The 26,190-nt window shown below is 43.1% G+C and overlaps 1 protein-coding gene across 1 annotated transcript in view; it reads left to right on the top strand.

The window, feature by feature from the left end:
* The first annotated feature begins 494 nt into the window (after window positions 1-494).
* The window catches only part of Wdfy1 (WD repeat and FYVE domain containing 1), a 45,194-nt gene continuing 19,498 nt past the window's right edge, over window positions 495-26,190 (top strand). The window contains exons 1-4 of the mRNA XM_042679287.1: window positions 495-679; window positions 18,033-18,100; window positions 22,976-23,049; window positions 23,577-23,631. Of these exons, the coding sequence (XP_042535221.1) occupies window positions 543-679; window positions 18,033-18,100; window positions 22,976-23,049; window positions 23,577-23,631 (334 nt within the window). The 5' untranslated portion in view covers window positions 495-542. The remainder of the gene's footprint in view (window positions 680-18,032; window positions 18,101-22,975; window positions 23,050-23,576; window positions 23,632-26,190) is intronic.

Raw genomic sequence — 26,190 nt, forward strand, 5'->3', positions numbered from 1 at the left:
ATCTAGAGGGAGGCTGGAAGTCTGGTGCCCGAGTAGTGGACAGGCAGCCTGCTTATCTCTGCCACATGGCTGCAGCTGGCCAGGTGGAAGGTCACTTTGGAGTGGTCCTGCTATTACCTTTTCTGGTTGTAACGGACCCAGTGCCCTGCCATCCCAAGGTGAAGGGGAAGGAGGCTGATTAGATACTACCTGCACCAAAAGGGCCTAATGTTGCCTCTCTAGGAGAGGTGCCTGCCAGGTCATGGGAAAGGAGTATGTTAAGCTACGGGGACAGTTCTTTGTCCTCTCCAGCCGCTCAATCCACAATTTTCCTTTTCAACCTTCATTACTGTCCTCACTCTGGGGGCCACAGAAGCTCCTCTGCGCGGCTTCTACAGGTTATACGGCCCGGCGGCGGCAGCGCTCCCGAGTTTACGGCGGCGCGCCGCCCACGCTCCCTGGTTGCCCCGGGCAACCTGCGCGCGCCCGCCCGCGCGCCCGCCGTGCCGTGCCGTGCCGTCAGCTGATGGGCCGCCGGCGGGGAAGGCTGCGGCCGCGCGAACATGGCGGCCGAGATCCACTCCAGGCCGCAGAGCAGCCGCCCGGTGCTGCTGAGCAAGATCGAGGGCCACCAGGACGCCGTCACGGCCGCGCTGCTCATCCCCAAGGAGGACGGCGTGATCACGGCCAGCGAGGACCGGTAGGGCCGGTGGGCGCGGGGCCCGCGCGCGGCGGCCGCGGGGCGTCTGGAGTCCGCGGCCTCGGCCTCCCGGAGCCGGGCCCCTAGGACGCGGGGTCTCCTCAGCACTCGGGGTCCCCTGTGGACGCGGGGTCTCCTCAGCACTCGGGGTCCCTCAGCACTCGGGGTCCCTCAGCACTCGGGGTCTCCTCAGGACTCGGGGTCCCCTCCGCACTCGGGGTCCCCTTCGCACTCGGGGTCTCCTCAGCACTCGGGGTCCCCTCAGCACTCGGGGTCTCCTCAGGACTCGGGGTCCCCTCAGCACTCGGGGTCCCCTCAGCACTCGGGGTCTCCGGGTCTCCTCAGCACTCGGGGTCTCCTCAGCACTCGGGGTCCCCTCAGCACTCGGGGCCTCCTCAGGACTCGGGGTCCCCTCAGGACTCGGGGTCCCCTCAGGACTCGGGGTCCCCTCAGGACTCGGGGTCCTCTCAGCACTCGGGGTCTCCTCAGCACTCGGGGTCCCCTCAGCACTCGGGGTCTCCTCAGGACTCGGGGTCCCCTCAGGACTCGGGGTCCCCTCAGCACTCGGGGTCTCCTCAGCACTCGGGGTCCCCTCAGCACTCGGGGTCCCCTCAGCACTCGGGGTCTCCTCAGGACTCGGGGTCCCCTCAGCACTCGGGGTCCCCTCAGCACTCGGGGTCTCCTCAGCACTCGGGGTCCCCTCCTCACTCGGGGTCTCCTCAGGACTCGGGGTCCCCTCAGCACTCGGGGTCTCCTCAGGACTCGGGGTCCCCTCCTCACTCGGGGTCTCCTCAGGACTCGGGGTCCCCCCAGGAGCGCCCCCCAGGCACAGGGCCCTCAGAATGTGGGGTCCCCCAGAGCGCATGGTCCCCTCAGCACTCGGGGTCCCCCCGGACACCCATGCTCCGCGTCGCCCCTCTGCCCCCCCATGACTTCCCGCCCCTCCCGCGGCTCCTCGGGGCTCCACCCCGCAGCTTGGCGTTCCTCTGCCGCGCTGGGACCCTGGCTCCGGAGCCCGGCCACGCTCGGCCAGCTCGGTGCTCGGCCAGCTCGGGGCTCGGCCAGCTCGGTGCTCGGCCAGCTCGGGGCTCGGGCCTCGCGCCCTGGCCGGGTAACTCCCAACGCCCCACTCCAGCCCGGACCCTGGCCACCTCCGCGCCCCTCTACTCCTCCCTTTCCAGATCCCATCCCACCGCACCCCCTCTCTCCCTTTGCGGGGTTCGCAGCCCTCAGGCGTTTGGCGACCCCCTGGTCGGTCTCCGGTCATTCCCCCCCCCCCCTCCCGGGAGTCCCTAGGACTGGTGCCTGGTCACGGTGGGTTCTGGCGTTCCCCTTTCCTTCTCCTTGGCTCTGGTGTGTAGACCTCTGTTCTACAGCAGCCAGGTGTCAAACATCAGTTACTTTGCTCACAGCTGGGACGCCCTGAGCTGGTCTCTTCCCCTCCTTTCCTGACTCTTGTGCCTCTCTCCTCTTCTCCCTTTCCTCCCATCTTCTATTAAAATGTCGGTAGGTTTTGGGGCTTGAATTCAGGGCCTGCGAACTTTCCCTTAGCTGGAGTTTACGACTTTGGAGCCAAACCTCCACCATCAGTGTGTTGCTGGTTAATTGGAGATTAGAGTCCTATGGATTTTTCTACCCTGGCTGGCTTTGAACTGTGATCCTCATATTTCAGCCTTGTGAGTAGGTAAGATTACAGGCTTGAGCACCTTTTCCTTTCCTTTCCTTTCCTTTTCTTTCCGTTTCTTCTTTTAGAAAAGCCAGGGGCATGTACTTTAAAATGAGCCGTTTTTTTTCCTTTTGTGGTTCTGTACTTTGAACACAGGGCCTTGAACTTGCTAGGCAGATACTTGTACCTCTTAGCCACATCTCCAGCTAAAAAGACATTTTACCATCATTAAGAAAATTTAACCATCATTTATCCACAAAGAACAAACCAAGACATGTCATACAATGTAGATACAAACTATCTTGTACAGAGACATCCTGCCTTGGACCTGGGAAACATGAATTTGGTCCAGTTTGTTCAGTTTCCTAGAGGAAACTCAAGTCTATGAAGTGAAATGGGTTCCTCTGAGTCACAGACACTTAAGGAAGTAAAAAATGCAATCAGATCCCTCCTACAATGGTCTTCAGGGCAATATAACGCATTGGAGCAATATAACTTGTTTTGATGGAAACTTCCCTTTAAAACTCTGAAGCTGTAAAACTCAAGTGGTTTTCTGGTAGGAATACCAAGGAAATGACTAATGTTTATTGACTGAAACTATGTTTCCTTGATATAGTGAGTGGTCTTGAATAGTGAGACCCCAAAGGAGGAAGGTTTTGTGGAGAGAATGCCAGGCTCTGTTGGTTGTCTCAGAATTGAATGGAGTCCAGCCTTTTGTCATTATGCTTGTTTTAAAAAAGCAACATGAGGACCTGTCCTGAGTGGGAAGAGAAAACCTGATGGATGTATTTTGGTTTTGAGTGAGTTCAACTAGGTAGTAGGTTATTATGAGCAAGCAGTGCCTATCTCTGCAGTTGACATGTAGCTGACTTCAGAGTAGGTGACTGGTAGGGCCTGGGCATGAGAAGGTGGAAGGAGTGGGGGAAGAGAAGGGTGGATGACACATATGGACATGGGAAGTCAACAAAGGCAAAGAGCAGAATAATGTTATTTGCCTGACAGGGACCTAGACACAGATAACACTATAAAAACAGCAGTCTTGATTCAGTAAAAAATATTTTATTCATGACTCATGTTTGTTGGGTAAATTGCTGAATATTTGAGATTACTGAGCAGGAGGAGTGCTGATAAATGTTTTATGGGAAGTGATTACTAAGCTGCTCTGGGACTGAAATGTTCTGGGGAGCTTGGATCAGCTCATCTTTACACTGGCACATCATTGTACTGCAGGGCCCTGGTACATGACCCTGAGCTGATTGATTGGCAATCTTGTTTCTAATTTCTATTTCTGGGAACTTTCATAGAGGGAGGGAGGACTTTCAGTGGATGTTACATTTTAGATGACATAATGGGCAAACTTAGCTGTGTCAGCCTACAGCTTGAACTCAGGGCCTGTGAACATTCCCTGAGTGTTTTTGCTCAAGGTTAGTGCTCTACCACTTGGGCCACATCTCTACTTAAGGGTGGTGATTAATTGGTTAATTGGACATGAGAGGCTCACAGACTTTCCTGCGCAGGTTGTCTTCTACCTGAGGTGCTTTTTCTATTCAAGGCCGGTGCTCTACCACTTGAGCAACACCTCTACTCTTGTCTTTTTGATGGTTAATTAGAGATACCAACTTGCCTAGACTGGCTTAAAACTTCTATCCTCAGATCTCAACCTCCTGAGTAGCTAGGATTACAGGTGTGAGCCACCAGCACCTGGCGATGGTTTCGCTGCTGTTGTTGGCCATGTTTTTTTCTAAATTGTCATAATATGTGCCATAATTGTCATTCGCTCATTTATTTGTTCAATCGTATATTCAGAAATAGAGTATTTATTGAGAGCCAGGTCCTGGGAAAGCCACATAGGATTTCTGGTTCCTTGATTTTTATGGTCCCTGTATTGAGAAAGTAGAACACAGCTTAATTCTTCATCCAAGAATTTGCTGGACGCTTACAAAGTGTTGAGGCAGAAAGATAGCTGTTGCCCAAATCACTCTTCCAAGAGCTGGTCAGTCTGGTGAAGACTTAGCCCTGTGTACTCAAGTCCGAACATACTGGCCAAACACAGAGGAAGAGGAGGCTCCCTAGGCTGGGACCAGAGTTCAAATCTAGCCTCTATCAGGAGATCCTCAGAGTGGAACTGGTGGAGAGATGAGTGTCTTTTGTAAGGAGAGATGAAAATGTGTCTTCTGGGAAGAAAGGACAGGACAGAAGATGAATTTTAATAATAAAAACCCCAAACCACAGCTTTTCTTCCTCAGAGCAAGAGTGACAATAGCAGAAAAGAAGACTTAAGAGCTAGAAAGGCCAGCATCTGGTTTTGAAAGGGTCTTTTTTGTGTGACTCTCTTAGGAATCTGGACTTCATTTTGTAGGCAATAAAGAACCATCTAGGAGTTTAACACAGCCAGATGACATGATTGGAATTTGTACTTTAGAAATCACAAGAGCTAGCACTTTGAAGTCCAGTGCTCTGCCAGTACAGAATTGGACATTGTGTGCGTTACTGTACCAGTGCTCATACTCCTCTGTGAAGTTCCCAGCAGATGTGTTTGTTGTTTCTGCCGGCCAGAGATAGCACTTTGAGAATTACAGTTCTCTGGGAAAGGGAGCTTTCCCTAAGGATGTACTTTGATATGTAGACTTATTGGGGGAAAGTACTGTTTACATTTTTTCCTTTCTTCCACCTTTAACTGTGTATTTGCCTTGAGTCATTCACACCCACCCACAGTGCTAGTCAGCTTTCGGCCATGAGACAAAATTCCAAGACAGTGACTTAAACTACATGTTGCCATGTAGTTGTGGAGGGTTCAGTCCATGGTCTCTTGGCCTTTGGGTCTGTGGTGAGGCAGCACCTGGGGGATATGGAGCATGTGGAGGAGATTGCTCATGTTGAGCAATTTTCTCAACTAGGCCCCACCTCTAAAAATGGTACCCATCAACTGGAGAACAAGACTTGAACTTCTGAGCTTTCAGACAACATTCAAGATCTAAACAATGACACTGCCTTATTTCCCATTATACCCAAACTACCAAAGGCAGAGATAAATAACAACCCTCCACAGAATGTGAAACCCTTGGTAGATCAAGGCTTAATCATACCAAGGAAATTAGTGGTTGGGGCAGTGAATTTAGAGGTCTAGATAGGAACTTTCATGAGTTAATGTGTTGTGAACAGCTACCAGAGTGATATAACTGCTTGTACAAATACATTCTTTTTTGGTGAAGTAATAAATAACTTAAGGCGCTATATTTAAACTTCAGTCTTCTACTAAAATGAAACTAGTATTTTCTTTTTAACTGTAGTTAAAGTTGCCTAAAGTTTGGTACTATGCATTTTAGTTTTGGAATTTGAGTACAGTATAAGAATGATAAATTCAGTGTTTTTTTTTTTTTTTAAATCATTGTTAAATCAATAGCAATATCTTTCTAGTCAGGAAATTAAAAAAACACCATCCAAATACCTTGAGTAATAAGCTTAAGAACTGAAACTAAAGAACACCCTCCAAATACAGGGCAAACTGAAAATGCAACTCTGCTTTCCGGACAGAAGTGAGATGTATGAGAAAGGAGGAACAAATTCCCTAGGGAAATGTCAACTGTTTGGATTTCATGTCTGGAGATGTGCAAACTTTTTCAGTCAGCTAGTTGAATGACATTTTAAAGATAAGAGTCTGTATTATAAGTTAAGACTATAGACCTGCTGTCTTTATTTTTGAAAATCAAGAGTTTGAAAGTGAGTCTGCTCCCTAGGAGATGTAGGCCAAAATGCCTTGCTGTAGGAGTCTCGATTTTCTTTGGTTCAAGCCTTTTACAGACAGGTCTCATATGTTCTCAAATGTTTATGATGTACATAGGCTAATAAAGAAAATAGAATACTTGCATGACACTTTTTTGTTCTACCAGATATTTTAATACATTTGTTTTTTTTAGACATTTCTAAGCATATTAACATGCTTTTGGGAAAATTTGCATGCTTCTTACTAATTGGTCATTGAAACAATCCTAAGTAAACAACTCGATTTTTAAATGTTATGCTTAAGAGGAAATCTGGCTTAGCAGGAAATTGTTAGTTTATACAGAAAATAAGGGAGCTAAGTGCTGTGTTTTAGTTGCCAGGCAGGGCCTAAATGTAGATTCTTTTGTTTGTATTAGAAAATGAACTGAAGAGGTGGGAAGGCAGGAAGCCTGGCTGGAAATGCATTTATTCCTCTGGTATTATAGTAATTCTTCATTGTTAGAATCTTTTTATAGCTTAGTTAAAAATACAAAATCCAGGGCCAGGTGGCCTTGAGTTTGAATCCCAGCCATATGACCTTGAGCAAGCCTGCTTAACCTCTTCACATCAGACTTCTCTGCAAAATGAGGATAATGATAGTGCCCACCTCATACGGCTTTCTGCAGAGTTGATGAGTTAATAAAATGGATTTAAGCACATACAACAATGGCAGATACCTCAAAAGCACAATAAAACCTTATAGGCTAAACTTGAACTCAAAATGCATGTATTCAAGCCATGCACTGGTGACTAATGCCTATAATTCTAGCTGCTCAGGAGGCTGAGTTCACAGGATCATGTTTGAAGCCAGCCCAGACAGGAATGTCCATATGACTCCTATCGCCAGTTAACCACCAGAAAGCTGGAAGTAGAGTTTTGGTTTAAGTCCTAGAGTGCTAATCTGGGGCAAAAAAGCTCAGGGGACAGCACATAGACCCTGAGTTCAAGCCCCACGACTACTACACAGAAAAATAAAGTACCATAGAACAGTGTCCAGCATAAAGTGTTAGCTGTTATTATTTCTCAGACATTTTGTTGTTACTATAAAGGTAATGTCCAGACAGGTTACGGTCACATAAGTCAAGTACAGAGTACATTTCTTTTTGGACAGTGTCATTTCTTCCCTTGCTGTCGCTCCTTCCCTGGCTGTCTCTCAAATGGTTATTCTCATTGTGTTTTTGTAATTACCTTGATGGCTGTCATTCAATGCTAAAAATATTTCTGCTTATTCTGTATGTATGTATTTCTTGTCTGAAAAAGAATGTCATGTATTTGAGTCAAGCCTTTATTTCCTTATTTGTTCACTTACAGATCATGTCAGTTATGCTAATTTCCCTTATTTCTCTTTTCCTGATGTGTTAGAGATTCCTCAAGACTGGACTCATTAATTCACTGAAAGACTTACATCCTCAGAGCTGTGAGTTATTATAGTTTAAGAGCACAAAATTCACCTGGGGTGAAGATGTGAGGAAATGGGGCACAAGCCTGTAAGAGACCTCTCTGTGCAGAGTCACACAGGTTGTGTTGACTTCCTCCAGCATCAAGTCATGACAGCATGTGTGAAATGTTGTTTATCAGGGAAGTGCCTCAGAGACCCATGATGCCAAGTTTTTGTCGGGCCTGATCATATAACGACCCTTTTCCTAGCATTGTACCAAATGTTCAGACTTCTGGAAATAAAGCCAGTGTTCAACATAACCCATATATTTTGTACAAACATTAGACATGGTGACCACTCTTTCAATTAGGGAATGAGAACCATCTAAAAATCCAGGGTACTTCACACCTGCCAACCTTGCAAGCAGGCCTTCTTAAGGTCAGCAGTGTTGAATCTGATGCATTCACTGTGTCCCACATACCTGCCTATATGTAACCTAGCCCTGTCTCATCATCTTTGAACTGTCTCTCTTAAAAAAAACATATATGTATATTTATTTTAATATATATGTTTATATATATATTTAAAATAAATACAAAGGAAGTGCCATATAACAAAGCAGTTAATAAATATACTGCATCTTGGTTAGTGTCAACCCGTCAGCAATTCTCATCCCTTTTCCACCTACCCTTCCCTTTTGTTAGTTTTGTGGTACGTTCAATGAATTTTTTTGGGGGGGGGCGTCTGGTCGTGGGGCCTGAACTCTGGGCCTGGGTGCTGTCCCTCAGCTCTTCAGCTCAAGGCTAGCGCTCTACCACTTGAGCCACAGCACTACTTCCGGCTTTTTTCTTTTTTCTTATATGGTGCTGAGGAATTGAACCCAGGGCCTCTGGCTTGCAAGGCAAGCACTCTACCACTGAGCCACCTTCCCAGCCCCCGTTCAATGAATTTTTGACTGCATTCTCCTGCCTTTCCTCCCTTCATTCCTTGGCCTCATCCCCCCCTTGAATGTACCCATTTCCTGGTGTTGATTTTGTTGGCCTTTGACCTAGTCTTTTCTGTTTGGTCACTATAGCAGCCTTTATGTGGCTTCACTGAGTCAAGCGTGTCCTACTTCTTATGTCCTGCGAAGTGGATTCTTCCAACATGGCTTTTATGATGTCTTCTCTCTGCTCATGACCTTTCATTAACTGTATGGAGCATCCCCCATAACTCATTCTTACCTAGCTTCATTTCCACTTGGTTCTTTTGTGTCCAGGAAGGGGAATTATGTGCTCTGTCTCATTAACATCTGGTACATTTCCCCACATGGATGCCTTGGTGCAGTGTCTCTCTTCCTCTCTCCCAGATTCTACCCCTGCTGTGCGCTCTAGCCCCCCCTTCAGGTTCCACATCTCTCACTTAGTGATCCTCCTTCATCTTTAGTCTTTCTGAGCTTCCTTCAGCTTCCAACAAGGTATTAGTCATTAGTCACTGTTGCTTTGGAGTTAGTCATTTTCCCCTGTGACCTGTGTCTGTACAGACATGGTCATTCATCTAGTACTTTCTCTACTCCCAGTACTTGGTTGGTTGATAGAGACTCAGCCCTTGCTGTCCAGTAGCTCTTTCCCCTCTGTGGTAGCTTTACCAGCTATTTCCTTTGTAAGAAGCACAGTGTAATGGATAATGTGGGTTTCTGGACTTGAGGTATTCAACATATTCTTATATATTTCTGAGAGCTGTCAGGATATCACCAACACATACATACTCATTTAATGATATTTTTGCTACTTCAATATGAAGTGGTCTTTTGAACTAGTTGCCTTTCTTCACCTACCACACGCTGTGTGCTGTGCAAATCCTGTACTCAGAACAGCTTGCTTGATGATCAAAGTGAGCCCAGAGCAGATGCCCAGAGAAACTGCCTTGTGAAAAAGAAAGTGGTTTGACTGCATTGGAAATGCCTCTGAGCCTCGAGTGGGTGCTCTGACTTTGTTTTTCCTCCTCAGCCTTGTGGTAATGTTGACAGGCACACTTTTAAGGAAGGTAACATTTTTATAGTTAGGATTTCAGATAGGCAAAGAGGTCCCTGAGTGCTTTGGGGCTCTTTGCAGAGTGGGTGATTGAAGGCTTCCTGGGAGGTCAGGTGACCCATCCTCAGTCTCCTCATAAGGAACTAGAGAAAGTACCTACCTCACTCGTCAACTTCTTCTCTCACCTCCTGCCCCTAGGAGACCTCCATTGTCTGTGGAGCCATACACAGCATGCGAAAACAGTATTTCATCAACATTTTCCCACCTCTAGCTTTTCATAATGTATGTGTGTGTGTTGACAGTACTGGGCTTGAACTCAGGGCCTGGGCACTGTCCCTGAGCTTTTTCACTCAAGGCTGGAGCTCTATAACTTGAGACACACTTCTTCTTCTGGCTTTTGGTGGTTAATTGGAGAGAAGAGTTTCACAGACTTTCCTAACTTTCGACCATGGTCCTAGGATCTTAGCTTTCTGAATAGCTAGGATTACAGACATGAGCCACCAAGTACCCAGCTATCAAGTCTTCATAACATGTAAATGACTAAATCAACTTGACTTATTTATCACTGACCCATTTCAGTATATAATCGTTTCTCCCAATTCCCACTATATGGAGCAAAATTCTTATAAAAATTTCTAATTTAGCATGCTTGCCCCCTCCCCAATCCAAAGGTCCCCTTACATCTTATTACAGTTTTGAGGTGTTCTTTCATGTATACCTGCATAACAATATATTGTAAAGCATTTTACTTCAAAATATTTAAAATAATTATGGGCCAGATGTGGGAGCTCATGCCTGTAATCTCAACTTCATGAGAAACATACCTCCTACCTATGTTTGAGGCTGGTTTGTGTGAGAAATGTGAGCTATCTGAAAACAAAAGCAGGAAGGGCTGGAGGCTAGGCAAGTGCAAGACCTCGAGTCCCACTACTGGTACTACCAATAAAAAGAATTTTCTTTAAAGGAGACTGATCAAACCTTGACATTTCATTTATCTGGAAAGTATATAGATAAGCTGCATCACAGATTTATGGAAAAATGAGGTGATTGACACATAGTGCTTATTATGTGGGTCACTATATCACGTTATGTGGAGATAGAAGGTATAGGGGTGTGATGCCCTCACCTCTCTCTAGAAGGGCAGAGGATATTGATGGAACCCTCCATTGGAGAGAGAGCAGCATTGTGAAATTTGGAAGGCAATTACTATAATGACACATTTCCTTTTCAAGTGCCTTTTGGAAAAACATCAGACTATTGTTCTAAAACAGCTTGAAAATGGAACTTGGAAAAGAAAGATGTGTTTGTAAGGGTGTGGATTTATGCAAAGTTTTCAGACTAACACAGAGTATCAAAGAAGATCCAGTCAGTAGAAAAATGGGTAGAATAGAACTGGGAATGTAGCTCAGTGGTAAAGTATTTGCCCAGCATGCATATATCATCACAAAAAGAAAAAACATGAATAGAATAAGTGACAGGAAAAACAGGGGAAAAGTTTAGGTATGTGGGAGTAAAGTTGTCAAAATATTAAAGGAAACATTCAGCTGCTTTATTTTCAGGGAAAGAGCAGCTTAGATATTCATCTGGCAGAAGACTTTGGAGCTTATGTAAAAATACAGCTATTTGATATAGATGCTCTTATAATTAGATGGTTTATTAATATTGTAGAGTTTAGTAATTTGTATTTAGCAAAACGTCACTAAGCTGTAGTCGTGTGCTGCTTTCAATTTATTAATACTACTCTATTTCTAATTGACTAAACAGTACTTTTTTTTAGCCTGGATTTTCTTGATTTTTTTAAATGAGTAGTGCAACTTCTGGCCCCCCCCCCTCTTTTTTTTTTTGGGTCCGGTTGTGGGGCCTGAACTCTGGGCCTAGGCACTGTCCCTCAGCTCTTCAGCTCAAGGCTAGCACTCTACCACTTGAGCCACAGCGCCAATTCTGGCTTTTTTTTTCCTGCTTATGTGGTGCTGAGGAATCGAACCCAGGGCCTCGAGCATGCAAGGCAAGCGCTCTACCACTGAGCCACCTTCCTAGCCCCTGCCCATTTTTTTTTATAAACCTTGTTAACCAATTAGAAATACTCTGATCATAAGATAAGCATTATCATATAATTTTTAGCAATTAGGCAACTTAGATACATAGGTTCTTGTTAGTGCTAGTGTGTGGTTAAACTTTAAATTGATTTGGGGTTTGTGTGTGTGTGCGTGTGTGGGTGCGCGCGCATGTGTGCATGCACGTGCACGTGCCAGTACTGGATACTGAACGTCAGAGCCTTGTGCTTTTGCTCTTTGGCTGATGCCTCTAGTCCAGCATTGTGTTGGTTAATTGGAGAAGGAGTTACATTGACTTTTCTGCCTGGACTAACCTTCAACTTTGATTCTCTAGGTCTTAGCTTCCTGATTGGTTAGGATCACAGACTTGAGACACTGGTCCCCAGCTAAATTGGTTTGCTTTAATCTTGGAAATGGAAAATTTCAACAGTCTAAGGAAGGAAAAGGGTCTAGTTTGAAGAGGGTGGAAGAGCATTCTAGTTGTAATGCTGATTGTCAAAATGAAGTGTCTGATTTGGACCATAATCCCATACAAGGATAATCTCTGTCAATCTGGATATGATAGATATATAAAACTCGAGATCATGTCAATCTTGCCAATTCTCTCACTTACTAATTGGGTCTTAGTCTGGATCCACATTGTCCTCCAAAGGAAATAAAAGTAGACTCATGCTACCTGCAGGTATATGGTTCCCAGGAGGCCACCACTGGAAAATCTGTGAATGCTTAGGATGCGTGGAGTTCAATGCTTGCAAGTGATGCAGTTTACCTATATTGTACTGCACATACAGTGCCTCTGTGCATCCATAATGCTTACCTGCAGGTGCTCTACTACTTGAGCCACACTTGCAGCTTTTTTTTGGGGGGGGGGGGGTCCTGTCATGGGCCTGGGCGCTGTCCCTCGGCTCTTCAGCTCAAGGCTAGCGCTCTACTGCTTGAGCCACAGTGCCACTTACAGCTTTTTTCTTTTTGCTTATGTGGTGCTGAGGAATTGAACCCAGGGCCTCATGCATGCAAGGCAAGCGCTCTACCACTAAGCCACCTTCCCAGCCCCACACACTTACAGCTTTTTATGCCTTATTTTTCATGTAGAGTTTTATATGGGGAGGTGAGAAAGCCATGGTGTGCAATCCTTCTACCTGCACCTCTTGTGTAACTGTAACCATGGAAGCCTGTGTATTGGTTGAGATGGAAGACTCCTTAGGTGAACCTCAAACTAAGATCCTCCTAATTTCTGCTTCCAAATAGCTGGAGTTACATGTGTTGCCCTTTGGTTTTTAAAATTTTTACTTACTTGACCATGCTTGGTCAAAATCTCATGCAATATATCTGTAGGCTTAACTGCAATACTGTATTTTCAAAATTCTGGAGTATAGGCAGATTTTGTTATATCCTTGGGCTAGTTTAAATATCAGTCGGAAGGTGTATGAAGTTTGACTCTGAAGTTAAGTGATTTCGTAGAAGAGATGACCTTTCAATTAACAGTATTCTGATACTGAATGTTGTACTGCCAAAGAGGAGGGCATATATCACTAAATTCTTTAAGAGGCCCTCACTTTTATGACCCAGACTTTTGGGATTGAAGAGTTTTAGAATGTGTCAGCATTTTCTTTTTCCTTTGACTTAAAACACCTACGAGGTAGGTAGCTTTCAGGTTTAACCCTTGGGTGATCCTGGTACAAACGAAGCCAGTGAGCTTGAGGGCACTGCATGGAGGGAGTCTTAATCTTTTAGGACTTTGGACCCTGTTCCTGTAGATTGGGAAGTGCAGGAGAATCCTTGAGCAGATCTAATGCTTACATGGAGCTGGCCTTTCACTTGCAACATCTCTTTTGGCTTCCTCCCCTGTCTGGAAATATGCCCATAAGCATTCTGGTTGAAGTGGCATAGACTGTGGTTAAGATCCTTGTAGTAGATAGATCATGTTTAGAAGCTTACAGTGGATTCTTTCACATGAAGTAGTGGTGGTAAAATAGCATCTGTCCTGCTGTCTGTCTAGAGAAGCAGCTGGAGAGGAGCTCTTGGTAGAATTTTAAAGGAGACTTGAGATGATGTTTGGTGTGTGTGTGTGTGGGGGGAGGTTGTAAGGATGACAGGTCAATGGGATGCAGAAGTCACAGGGATCAAATTTGCCAGTGAATCGTGGATCTAATATAACCCCTGGTTGATCCTGAGGCACAGGAGCAGGGTGCTGGGTGTGACTCCATGGGAGATGAGCTGCAGGATAAACTGCAGGTGGGTTGGTGTGGGGCAAGTGGCTAGAAGATAACTCAAGAGCAGGAAGCCCAGGATGTGAGGGCTCACTTGTGGTGGTAATGCTGCAGATAACTGTATGCTATTTAGGAATTATTGTTTCTTAAAAAAACCAAGCAGCAGCTAATCCAGGCACTGGTGGCTCCCACCTGTAATCCTAGCTACTCAGGAGGCTGAGATCTGAGGATCATGGTTCAAAGCTAGCTCTGGCAAGGAAAGTCCATGAGACTGTTATTTCCAGTAAACCATTAGAAAACTGGAAGTGGTGCTGTGGCTGAAATGGTAGAGCACTTGCCTTGAGCTGAAGAGCTAAGGAGACAGCGCCCAGGCCCAGAGTTTAAGCCCCACAACCAACAGAAACAACAACAGCAACAAAAGCAGAAACACCACTATTACACTCAAAGAAATGAGCAATGATTTTCAGTATGACAGATGTTTGTATTACTGGTAGTTTCATATTAAGATCTATTACATACAATAATATTAGTTATATAATATATTGTATATATAGTATAGAATATTACATAGTATAATAAAACTACATGTATCAATATATGTATATATGTATATATATTACCACTTGTTTGAATCAAGGTATAAATAAACCTGCACATTGTGAGGAAGTGTTGCTTAACCTATTGAATCATAGGCTTGTTCTCCATCTCTCTTTTTAATTTCTGTCCAAATTATCTGTAGAAGAAAATAATATGTCATTTGATTGTAGAGCATCTGCAGTTACTCTAGTTGTGGTGTTAACAGGTTCCCTGTCCTCTGGTCACATGACATGGCCCCTAAGGCGGTTAGCTAACTTGTATAGAATAGCATGCAGACACTGTGGTACCCTGGATCACTGAGGTCACCTTCAGTAGCCTGTTCAGGTCTTGCGTGTAGTTGGACAGGTCAGAGGTGTCAACTCTGTAAGCACCAGCCCAGAAAACCACATGGACACAGTCATGCAGAACAAAGAAAGAAAGGTTTATTGCCAGCAGGGACTGACAAGACTAGTTCTCACAGGGAGAGGAAGTGCCTGTCTTTGTCTGAGGTGACTACATATAGTCTAGAGGGCCTAGGAGGTAGGAACCTAGATGTGGGCCCAGGACTTCATCATGGTAGGCCAGGATTTATAGCAGCTGCCCAATTAGTAGATAAGAGGCCTGCAGCTGGGCAGTCTGAAGGTCACTTTAAGAGGTCCTATTACCTTTATGGTTGTAACTCACCCAATGGAGGGGGAAAGGGGAAAGGAGAAGGAAAGCGATTATTTATTGTCTGCAGTAAATAGGCCTAGTGTTGGTCACTCTGGGAATAATGCCTGCTGGGAAGGAAAGGAACATGGGAAAGATGCCTATTAGTCTAAAAAACTCAGAGCCTCTCTGTTCCCCTTTAGGTTCCCTCTGGCTCTTTGTCTGTCCTACTCTCCCCAGAATAAGCTTCTATTCTGATTTTCATCCCTACAGACATGTTTTACTTGTCTTGAACTAAGAATAAAAATCCCCAAAGATGGAACATGTATATCATCACTTAGTGTTGATGGATTTTAGTTCACAACTGTAATCATTTTGTGTGTGTGTGTGTGTGTGTGTGTGTGTATGTGTATGTGTGTACACCAGTGCTGGGGCTCAAACTTGGGGTCTAGGCACAGTCCCTTAGTTTTTTCACTCAAAGTGCTCTACTACTTGAGCCACAGCTCTACTTTAGATGTTAATTGGAAATAATAAGATTCTCACAGACTTTCCTGCTTAGGCTGGCTTCAATCCTCAGTCCTCAGATTTCAGTCTCCTGAGTAACCAGCTTCTGGCTTTAACCATCACTACCTACTGTGGCCAAAGCTGAGTTTCTATTAGAAATAAAGACATGCTTGTGCAGTGTTGACTTGGGGAAGAATAAGACAGAGGCAGAGGCTGAGGCAGAGCAGGGGAGCAGTATCAGAATTGGAATGTCCTGGGTAGACAGAGGAGGAAGCATGGGCTACGGGATGTGGACTGCATAGTGCCTGGCTGTGCCATCTTTGTTCTCTTCTTTTGCAATGAAGCCACATGTTAAACGCTGGCTGTTTCTTGGTTTGTCATTTTCCTGCACATGTACAGGATTTCCTCATGGTACTGTGGGAGTGCTGGTAAAGAGGGGCCAGAGACGCAGTGTGGGGTGATTTCCTCCCAGGACTGCAGGCTGAGGACTGTGGGGAGAGGAGCTATGTTGCAGGACATGTCTCTCTTCTTTTCTGATGCTTAATGGACTCTTTATGAGTGTTTTCTTTTTGTGTATACTGCTCAGTTGGCTGAGTTCACACATTTTACCAAGGAAAAGTAGTTGATTGGTTCCAATTTTCTTTGTGTATCATTAGATTATAAACATTTTTATATATTAAAATTATTTGAAGGTAGACATTGGTGGTTCACACCTGTAATTCTGGCTACTCAAGAGACTGAGATTTTTTGTTGTTGTTGTTGGAAACCAGGACTCCAACCAGGACTTGACACTTTTGCTCGTTGGCTAGTGCTTTAATACCTAAGCCATACCTCAAAACCCAGGGAAGCTGAGATCTGAGGATCACAGTTCAAAGCTAGTCCATGCAGCAAAGTCTGTGAGACTCTTACCTCCAATTAAATAGCAAAAAACTCACAGTAGAGGTATGGCCTAAGTGGTAGAGCACCAGCCTTGAGTAAAAAAGCTCAAGTAAGAGCTTTGAACCCTGAATTCAAGCCCCAGTACTGGCACCCCTCTCCCTCAATTATTTGACTTCTAGGTGTCACTGGATGCAGATGAGGGTTAGTGAAGTTCCCTTTAGATATGAGGACTCTTCACTTAGGGTCCTTGACTTCTACTGCAGAATAAGAATTTCTGGACAAGGCACTGGTGATAAGAAAACTTGGCAGAGCTTTATTTGATTAAGCAAGCAAGCAAGCAAACAAAAAGGCAGAGACACACTAACAAGAATGTGGGTGTTATAAAGGAGAGAGAGACAGCTTTTTCACTTCAGGGGTATTTCTATGGTAAAGACAGGGGGTCTGGCTTCAAAGTTGCGCAAAGGTAGGTGTTATGTCTTTGCTTTAATCACACCTGGTATTATCCACAAATGGATCCTTACCCTTGAGATATGGGGCACCCTTTTATCTGCGTTTGGGGCAGGAGGTTGCTTAAGTTTGGGGGAAGTCATTGTTTCAGGAAGGTATACATCCTGTCAGACAAGTATTAATTCTTTTTTTTTTTTTGGGGGGGGGGGTCTGATCGTGGGGCCTGAACTCTGGGCCTGGGCGCTGTCCCTCAGCTCTTCAGCTCAAGGCTAGTGCTCTACCACTTGAGCCACAGCGCCACTTCCGGCTTTTTTCTTTTTGCTTATGTGGCGCTGAAGAATCGAACCCAGGGCCTCGAGCATGCAAGGCAAGTGCTCTACCACTGAGCCACCTTCCCAGCCCCAAGTATTAATTCTTGGGATGAGGGGATGCAGTCTCTTTGAAGCAAAGATTGCACTTCTGTGTTTCTAACATACCTTATTCCTGAGTTGCCTTCACCGGGTCTCAGTTTCCTTAAATTATCCAGTTTCATTTTCTCCTTAAATGACTTTGGTCCTTTAAACTTCAGGGAATATATTTGCTGTGAGCTTATCTTACCTCATTTTCTCTTTGTCTGTCTGCTTCATTTTCCCCTAAAATGACTTTATTCCCTTAATCTTTTTTTTTCCCCCATCCCCCCGTAGCCTATTCCCTTAATCTTAAGGGAAGTATATGAAGAGATATCTCCTGTATTTGCTGTAGGCTGATCATACTTCATTTTCCCCTAGTCTGTCTGGCTTCAAGGGTACTACATAGGGCTGGGAAGGTGGCTCAGTGGTAGAGTGCTTGCCTTGCATGCATGAGGCCCTGGGTTCATGTCCTCAGCATCACATAAGCAGAAGAAGCCGGATTGCTGTGGCTCAAGTGGTAGAGTGCTAGCCTTGAACAGAAGAGCTCAGGGACAGCCTCCAGGCCCAGAGTTCAGGCCCACAACCGACAATTAAAAAAAAAAAAAAAAAGGTACTACATAGCTTACCATTGCATGAGATATAACTATGTATAATCTGTGTAGATACTGTACTTATTCAATATGCTATAAATATGTATTTATCAATTTTGCTCAATTGATTAACTTTATGAAATCAATTAGGAAAATGTACTGAAAATGTTTTTAAAAGTGAAAAATGGAAGTTTTCCTGGAACACAAATTACTAAGTACTTTTTCCTTTTCTCCACAGTACCATCCGAGTATGGCTGAAGAGAGACAGTGGCCAGTACTGGCCCAGTATTTATCACACAATGGCCTGTAAGTTGTGCATCTTGCCACACTGTTGCTGAAGCCTTTTAAAAAACTAGCTAAAAATGGCTACTGGGTTTCACATTGAGTTGTTGCTTAATACCTCTGGCAGGCTACGCTAAACCATGGGAAAACTCCTTTTCTTTTGTAAAGGATTTTGGGTCTAACAGCTTAACTGAAGCAGACTTAAGTGAAGCAGAACTAGAGTGGGGGAGGAGGAGGAAAATGAGCCTGTTCCCCAGGTTGCTCTTTGTCTTCCCCTGACATTAGTGGTAACTTTGTCTGAGAAGATAATAACACATCAGCATTTAAAAAGCTCTCTGTACTCTCTCATAACGAGGTTCAGTCTTTGAAGATATTGTCACCACTCTGATTCAGGGTCTACTTTCTTTATTTTTATTTGTATTAAAATTTTTTTTGTACCGGTCCTGGGGTTTGCACTCAGAGCCTTGGGCACTGTCCCAGAACATTTTTGTGTAAGGCTAATTAATTCTCTACTTCTTGAATCACAGCTCTACTTCCATCTTTGTGTGTGTGCATGCGCGTGCAGTGTGTGTGTGTGTGTGTGTGTGTGGTGTGTGCGCGCGCGCATGCTTAATTGAATATAAACATCTCACAGACTTTCTTGCCTGGGTTGGCTTCAAACTGTAGTCTTCAGATGTCAGCCTCCTAAGTGGCTAGGATTACAGGTATGAGCCACCAGCCCCAGGCTTCATGGTCTACTTTCTAAGTGGAGAATTTTTTTTTTTTTAACTGTTGGCTGTGTTCTAAAAGCAAATTCAGAGGGTACAGCTTCTGTATGAAAATAGCCAGAACATCTTGACCTAAACTTCCATTTAGTAAATCCAATTGGCATTGCATTGCCATCCTTCTCTCATTTCTTCAGCCCTGAAGAGAGAATGCCCAGATGTCACCCAAGGCCAGAGAGAGTGAGAGGTGAAAGAGAATGAGAGAAAGAGAGAAAGAGAGAGAGAGAGAGAGAAAGAGAGAGAGTCTAATTCTGCTAAAATAAATAGCCACACAGAAGACATAGGTCCCATGGTTTCCCTTATTTGCAATATCTAGTATTTGTCTGAGTCAAGCAGAAAAGGTCAGATAAGGTGATGTCAGGGAAATGAACCCTAAGATATGTATTCAAATGTTTTTTTTTCTTTCATGCGATTGTTTCTAACACATTTATAAGATTATTTCTTTGTTGCTTTGTATGTCCCTCCCCCACAGTATAACCCCTGCTTTCACTGTATTTGATATCGGTATAATTTGTGGAGGGGAAGGGGAAAAACAAAACGTTTAAATAGGGATACAGGTGGACCCATTGCAACAATGAGATATACAAGTCCTTATGTTGAAAACTGAACTTCACAAGTTTGGTGGGGGGGGGGGGGCGGGCCGGGGGAGCGGGGAGGATTGGGTGGGAGAGGGGGGAGGGGAGGGAGGATGGGAAGGGATGGGAGGAGGCCACAATGCTTGATAAGAAATGTACTCATTATCTTGCCCATGTAATTGTAACCCCTCTGTACAGTATTTTCACAATTAAAAAAAAAAAAAGAAGGCAGTTCTAGCTGCATTAAGACTGAGTCCTTAGTGAGGAGTTTTCCTCAGTTAAGGGTTTTTGTTTTCAGACGACCCCCTAGGAGAAGTGAAAACAATTTGGTGTATGCTGGGTAGTTTGTTACTAAATTCCCCAGAGGACAATTGTCCAGATACTGCTGACATCCTGCATAGCTTACCAATAGCTTTCAAGAACTGGTTAACATCTCTGCCCTTAAAAAAATTCAAAGAACATGAAATAGGCTTGGAATTGTATATAACAAGTATCAGAGGTGTGATAAAACCTTGCAATATATAGCCTTGCAATATATAGGAATGAGGAGCACCTTGGAAGATTACCAACCATAATTTATTGTGCCAAGCAGAAGTGCCTTCACATTACCTACATCTGCGCATAGTGACGTCTGACCCTGTTTCTGAAATATGCAGTGACTGCTGTCTTAGTAAGGTGCTTATGGAGTCTGACTGATGACATGACAGGGCAGAGGGTAGTCTGGGCCTCTGAGCCCACCTCATAGCCACAACCACAAAGTAGGCTTCTGTTGGACTGCTGACTCCTTATTTCCTACTGGCCCTGTGATGGATCTTGCTAGAAGTAGCATCAGCTAGAAGAACTGCCCATTTATGTGCAGAAATGTTACCTTACTTAATGGAAATCATTTGCAGAATCTGCGGTAGCTGAAGAAATATGGTAACTGTTAGTTTTTGCATTACTGTGTATCTCATATCCTTTTTTGTAATATGACATAATTTTATAAAAATCATTGCCATACCTTTATAAGGTAGATTTTTTTTTTGTAGACAAGAAAATTTCAGTCAGGAGCATGAAGTTGATTGCTTGTGTCTGGAATTCCAAGTCATGCCCATTTATGACTCAAAAACTGTGTTGTCCCACTAGAGACAGAAAGGGGTCCACACATTTTTGTCCAGTGAGCTAGACAGTAAATATTTAGACTTGATGGAGCAAACAGTCTGTGACAACTACTCAGCTCTGCCACTGTACCACAAAAGTGATCATAAATTGTTGGAGAATAAAAGGGCCCTGGCTGGATTCCAATTATAAAAACAAAACACTTTATATTAACCAGACAATCAATAGACTGAATTTGGCTTTGGTCCATGTTTCAAGCATATAATTTTGGCCTTTTTAAAAGTCCACTGATTTGAAAAATCTGTGTTTTTGTTTTCTTGTTTGTAAAACTTATTTAGCTTCCCCCTTTTAAAATGTAAGTTGCTTATCTTAGGAGAAATCTCTACTTCTAAGGAAAAAAGCCAGGACACAATTTTGTAAACAAAACTAACGGGAAGCTTTTTACTTTTTATAAACATACAACTTGGAGGTGAGGGTGGGAGGGTGGTAGTTGTGGAGGTGGGAAGGAAGGGATGGTAGGGGGAAAACAAAGGAGGAGGCAGCAATGCTCAATAGGAAATGTACTGATTACCTTGCTCATGTAACTGTAACCCCTCTGTACAGCATTTTTACAATTAAAAAAACATACAAAAAATTCTCTGGCCTCTCTTTGAGCATGTTGAAGTTCTAATACAGAAGAAGGGTTTTGCCTATTTATGTAGTTTGTTAACCAGGTATGAGAAGACTTGAAAGGCTTAGAACAGATGCATCAAGATTAATTACCAACCGAAGAACAAGCAAAAATAATGGCAACGAATATCTGAAATTATCAAAGCATGATGTGATTTGTCAATTAAACTTTTATGCCTGCTAACCAAAGAACAAAGTTTTCATTGTATGAAGATATATATTTTTGTGATTATAATTCTTAAAAATGATTTTTAAAATAATCTCAAACCTGGGTTTGAGAGTAGAGAGATAAAGGTGTACAGGTCTTTTGCCAGTCCTATTTGATATTCAGTTTCATTGCTGGCCTTGACTTAATGTGGTTCTTGGCTGCCTCTGAAACAGCTTTGCTCTGCAGTTGTGGTTTTGTCTTTGGGTACCACCTAGTGTTACATAGTTTACTTGCTTCCCTTGTAAAAAGAGAATTTTAAGCTATTTTCAAGTGCTGACTTCATATAGATTTTTTTCCTGTAATTTTTTTTATGAGTTTGTTTCAAAGCTAAGTCAAATTCATTTGTTTTGTTTCACTTTTGTTACTGGCTTGTCTTACCTTCTTGTGGTTCTTCTATTGTTGATTAAAATTATTTAGGTCAGAATAAATTCAAGTTTTACTAATTTTTTTTTGTTGTTATTGGTGGTGCCAGGACTTGAACTCAGGGCTTCACACTTGCTTTCCTTTCTTACTCATGGTGGGTACTCTACCACTTGAGCAATGTTTTCAGTTTATCATTTTTCTGGTTGGTTGGAGATGGAATCTCACATTTCTGCCTGGGCTGCCTTTGAACCTCTGTCCCCCAGAGCCCAGCCTCCTGAGTAGCTAGGATTATAGGCATGAGCCCCTGGTGCCACAAAATGTTGTATTTTGTAAATCCATTTTATTCTGATTTTTAGCAGGAGACAATTTAGAAGTTCTCCTTTCCGAGAAAAAAAAACTGATTCTGGCTCTTGACTTGTAGAAAAAGGGTAGATGGGTCCTGGGAAGCATGAACACACAGGAAGAGGGAGGTGGCATCCCAGGGCACCCCTTGTGTGAGCAACGACCCTGCCGTGTGTCGCCACTCTGCTTACTGCAGACAGTGTGTTGTGTTTGTCATTGCATAATGAGTGTTTTCTGTTTTTTAAAAAATTAACTTGCAAGTAGTTGTACAAAGAGGTTTCAATTCAAAATGTCAGTTTTTTAGTACAATTCATCCTGATTATCGTCACCACCACTTCCATCATTCTTATACATCTTTCCCAACCTTACCCATCACCTCTAACTACTTGGTTCTAAAGCGCATTTTTTGGCCACTGGGGAAGAGCGTAGCCTGAGGCGGCAGGGTGACTTCCCCAGCTTGCTCACACCCAGCATGCATGGAAATTGTAATACTGGGAACCCCTCTGTCTACAGATTCCAGCTAATCTTTGACCTCTGGGGAAGAATGGCAGGGGCCAGATGACCTAATGGACATTTGGAGTCAGATCACACATAAGCTGTGGTCTATAAACTTCCTTGCTGTCCATAGGAATTTCAACCATATGAGACCTCGTGCCAACTCACTTCCTGAAAATTATAAAAATAGTTGAGCAGGCTTACAGAATTTTAATCTGAAGCAACAGAGAGAACTTGGTTTACCTTTGAATTTCATAATCATTTTTCTTAACACTTTTGTCCCCTTTTCTTTGTATCCTAAATTATATAGCTCTTTGATGATATACTTTAGAGAGTGACTTAAGATGCTTAGCTGTGTTCTGATGTGCTCTTTGTCTTCTGGCAGCTCCTTGTTCTGCTATGGCTTACCATCATGATAGCAGGAGGATATTTGTTGGCCAGGATAATGGAGCTGTAATGGTAGGTACTGTTCATGATCTCTATATCAACAGCTTTGTGTTGGGCAGTTTATAATAAAGTTATTGCGATAAATGCCTGATTGTTTGACAAGAGAAGTGTTTCAGTATAAATTAAACACTCCTGGTGACCACCAATCCCAGTACTTAAAAAAAAAAAGACAAGTTAATGTTTTTAGCCTTGGTCAATAGAATTCTTAGCTTCTTTATAGTTTTGTTTTGTCTTAAAGCTTTTTAAAATTAAAGCATGTACTTTTTTCCTGGTTACAAAGCATAGTGTCTTTAGAACATTTAACAAGAAAGCAAAATCAACAAAACTTGCAATTGAGGAGGGAGAAGCTCACAAATGCGGTGCCAGTCACAGGAGTGTCTTTGATCCACTCTGTGGTGGCCCAAGGACTTGGTGCGATGAAAGAAAAAATAGCTCATTTTGAGCCCTGGATCTTGTGACAAGCGTTTTTGGACTTCACTCATTTTGAAAGTTGTTCTAAAAATCATAACTGTTTTCTTACTACATATGCTTACTTTTAGGAGTTTCATGTTTCTGAAGATTTTAATAAAATGAACTTTATCAAGACCTACCCAGGTAATTATGACACACACAACACTCTTACACATGCCAACATATATACACACACACAAGGAAAACCTAGAACATCTCTCATGATTTGAATTGAGTTTTCATGATAACACTTTAGTTTCCTTACCCCAGAGACTAAAATTAGAGTTACCATTTTTTCCTGCTCATTAACACTTAATGGGTATGTGTTTGAGAATTAATTAAACCATTCTTCTATCCTGAACATGTGTACTTCTTCCATGTATTTTGATAACACATGCACTACTATATTAATCATGTATGTGTGCTGGCATATATGTACATGTGTTTTTATATACATGTATCTTTGTGTGAGTATAATGTAAAATGATGTGTGTAAATGTGTGTGTATGTATGCTTAACTATTCTTGAACTCCGTTCTATAATTCTGATTACTTATTTTTTTTTAAGACAAATGCCTCCCAGTAGAATAATTGGACCAACATTAAAAGAGTTTTAATTCTCTTGATCTGTTTTGCAAATTTCTTCCCCAAAATAGTGTAAATTATCACTCTCTGAAGAATAGGGCTGAATGTACCTGCTCTTTACATTTTTTGGCTACTTTTAGGTTTTTTTTTTTGCCAGTTTGATAAGCTAAGTTCTTCATTTAAGCATTACATTGGCTATTTGTTGCCTTTCAGCCTTCTCAGCCTGTGCCCTAATTTCCAAAGAGTTGTCATTTCCTAATTGAATTTCCTTTGCTTTGCAACATCTGTTGCATATGCATTTATTTACCCCTCTTTTTTTCTCTGCCTTTTAAATTGAACAAAAACTAGGTCTGATTGAAAACGGCAGAGGCTTAGCCTCAGACTTTGTGTTTCAGGCCTGTGATTAAAGGTGAAATTAGAGTCTAGATATTTAAATGTATGCTTGTCTTAGCAAATTGTAGTCTAACAATGACTCAATATTGTTTCACCTGTTTGGAATTTCAGTAGGATAAGAGTTACAAATAAAGACTGTATATTTAAGCTTGGTATTTTGGTTGTAGAAACTGCTTTGTGATAGTGAGTGGCAACCTTGCATTTTTGAATATTGTGCCACACTGCAGAGTTACACAACACAGATTACACTGGATTCTCAGCTGTCACCAGCAGGCTTACCTATAACAAGATCAAGTCTCTTAAGTCTTTTATGAAATTCATACTGTGGAATTTGGAGAGTTCTTATGAGCTTAATCAGTGTTTTTGCCAAGAAACAAATTCTTTTTTTTTTTTGGGTCTGGTTGTGGGGCCTGAACTCTGGGCCTGGGCGCTGTCCCTCAGCTCTTCAGCTCAAGGCTAGTGCTCTACCACTTGAGCCACAGCGCCACTTCGGCTTTTTTCTTTTTGCTTATGTGGTGCTGAGGAATCGAACCCAGGGCCTCAGACATGCAAGGCAAGTGCTCTACCACTGAGCCACCTTCCCAGCCCCCCAAGAAGCAAATTCTTTAATAAGGTATTTCATCTGTCATTAAGTTTTTTTTTTTTATCCAATTCTTCCTTACATGTCTTATATTATTAGATCTATAGATTGGTTGTTAGAATGTTTTATGAGCTGAAGGGCAGTGTGATTTTTTTGTAGTGGTTTCTTGACCAAAGAACATTTTAAAAATCATATTGAAGACTAATAGAAGCATTGCCAAATGTTTTTATTTTGTTGACTAAGACTTCAAAAAAGAAAATGTAGGAAAATATGCATTACTAAATTTCCCCGTAATTTCATGAAAGAAATAACATTGATAGAATAACAGTGTAAGCAGCCAAAGGATTTAATCTCAGGGCAGTGTTTCCTGAGAACTGTAATTGAGTGTTCCCTCTAGGATCTTTACCGCCAACAGGTGTAGACTTGTCACTGTTTATCTTGACTTTGACAGTTCAAATTTAGTGGGAAAGTGATTGGGGTCAGACAAACCCAAACTAGTCCATTACGTATAGGACTTTAGGCAAAGACTTGATAATCCTCTCTGGAAATGGGCATAATAATGGTGGTGGACATTAGAAACATTATTACAGTAGAAAAACCCATGGAGGTCCACATAAGCCACTAAGTCATTAGCTGGGACTTGGTGTTAGGAAAGTGGAAGAGAAAGGAAGGAACAGGCCAGACTCCATCACAATAGGCTGGGACTGTTTATTGCCAGCAAGGGACACAGACCTTCCCTCAGACATGGAAGTTTGTGTAAAGAGATGGGCTCAAGAATGGGGTTTTATCAGGGAGGCAGAGGTTAGTGAAAAAGCCACTAGGTCAAGGGAGGTGGAAGGCTTTTTGGTTGGGCCCATGATGAAATATTTACAGCCAGGCTTAGATGGCATTAGGTAGTCTGCACTTACTGCCTGTCTGGTGTCTATATGCACCTAGGAAAAAAGGATGGGTGTTAATCCTTCACTTGGTATTTGAGCATAAGATCACTAGCTATGGGAATACCCTTTACCTTTGAGGGGCCTTTGGGGGTATTGTTTAGCATGACCTCTTAGCTGTGAATAGACTTGACTTGCCACACAGGTATTTGGAGGAGGGTCCCTTAGTTCTTCCAAAGCAAATTGTACACCTGAGCACAAAGTCAGCATC

The sequence above is a fragment of the Dipodomys spectabilis genome, unplaced genomic scaffold, assembly GCF_019054845.1.
Source record: "Dipodomys spectabilis isolate Male_0828 unplaced genomic scaffold, ASM1905484v1 ptg000051l, whole genome shotgun sequence".
In the NCBI taxonomy this organism is placed as follows: Eukaryota; Metazoa; Chordata; class Mammalia; order Rodentia; family Heteromyidae; genus Dipodomys; species Dipodomys spectabilis.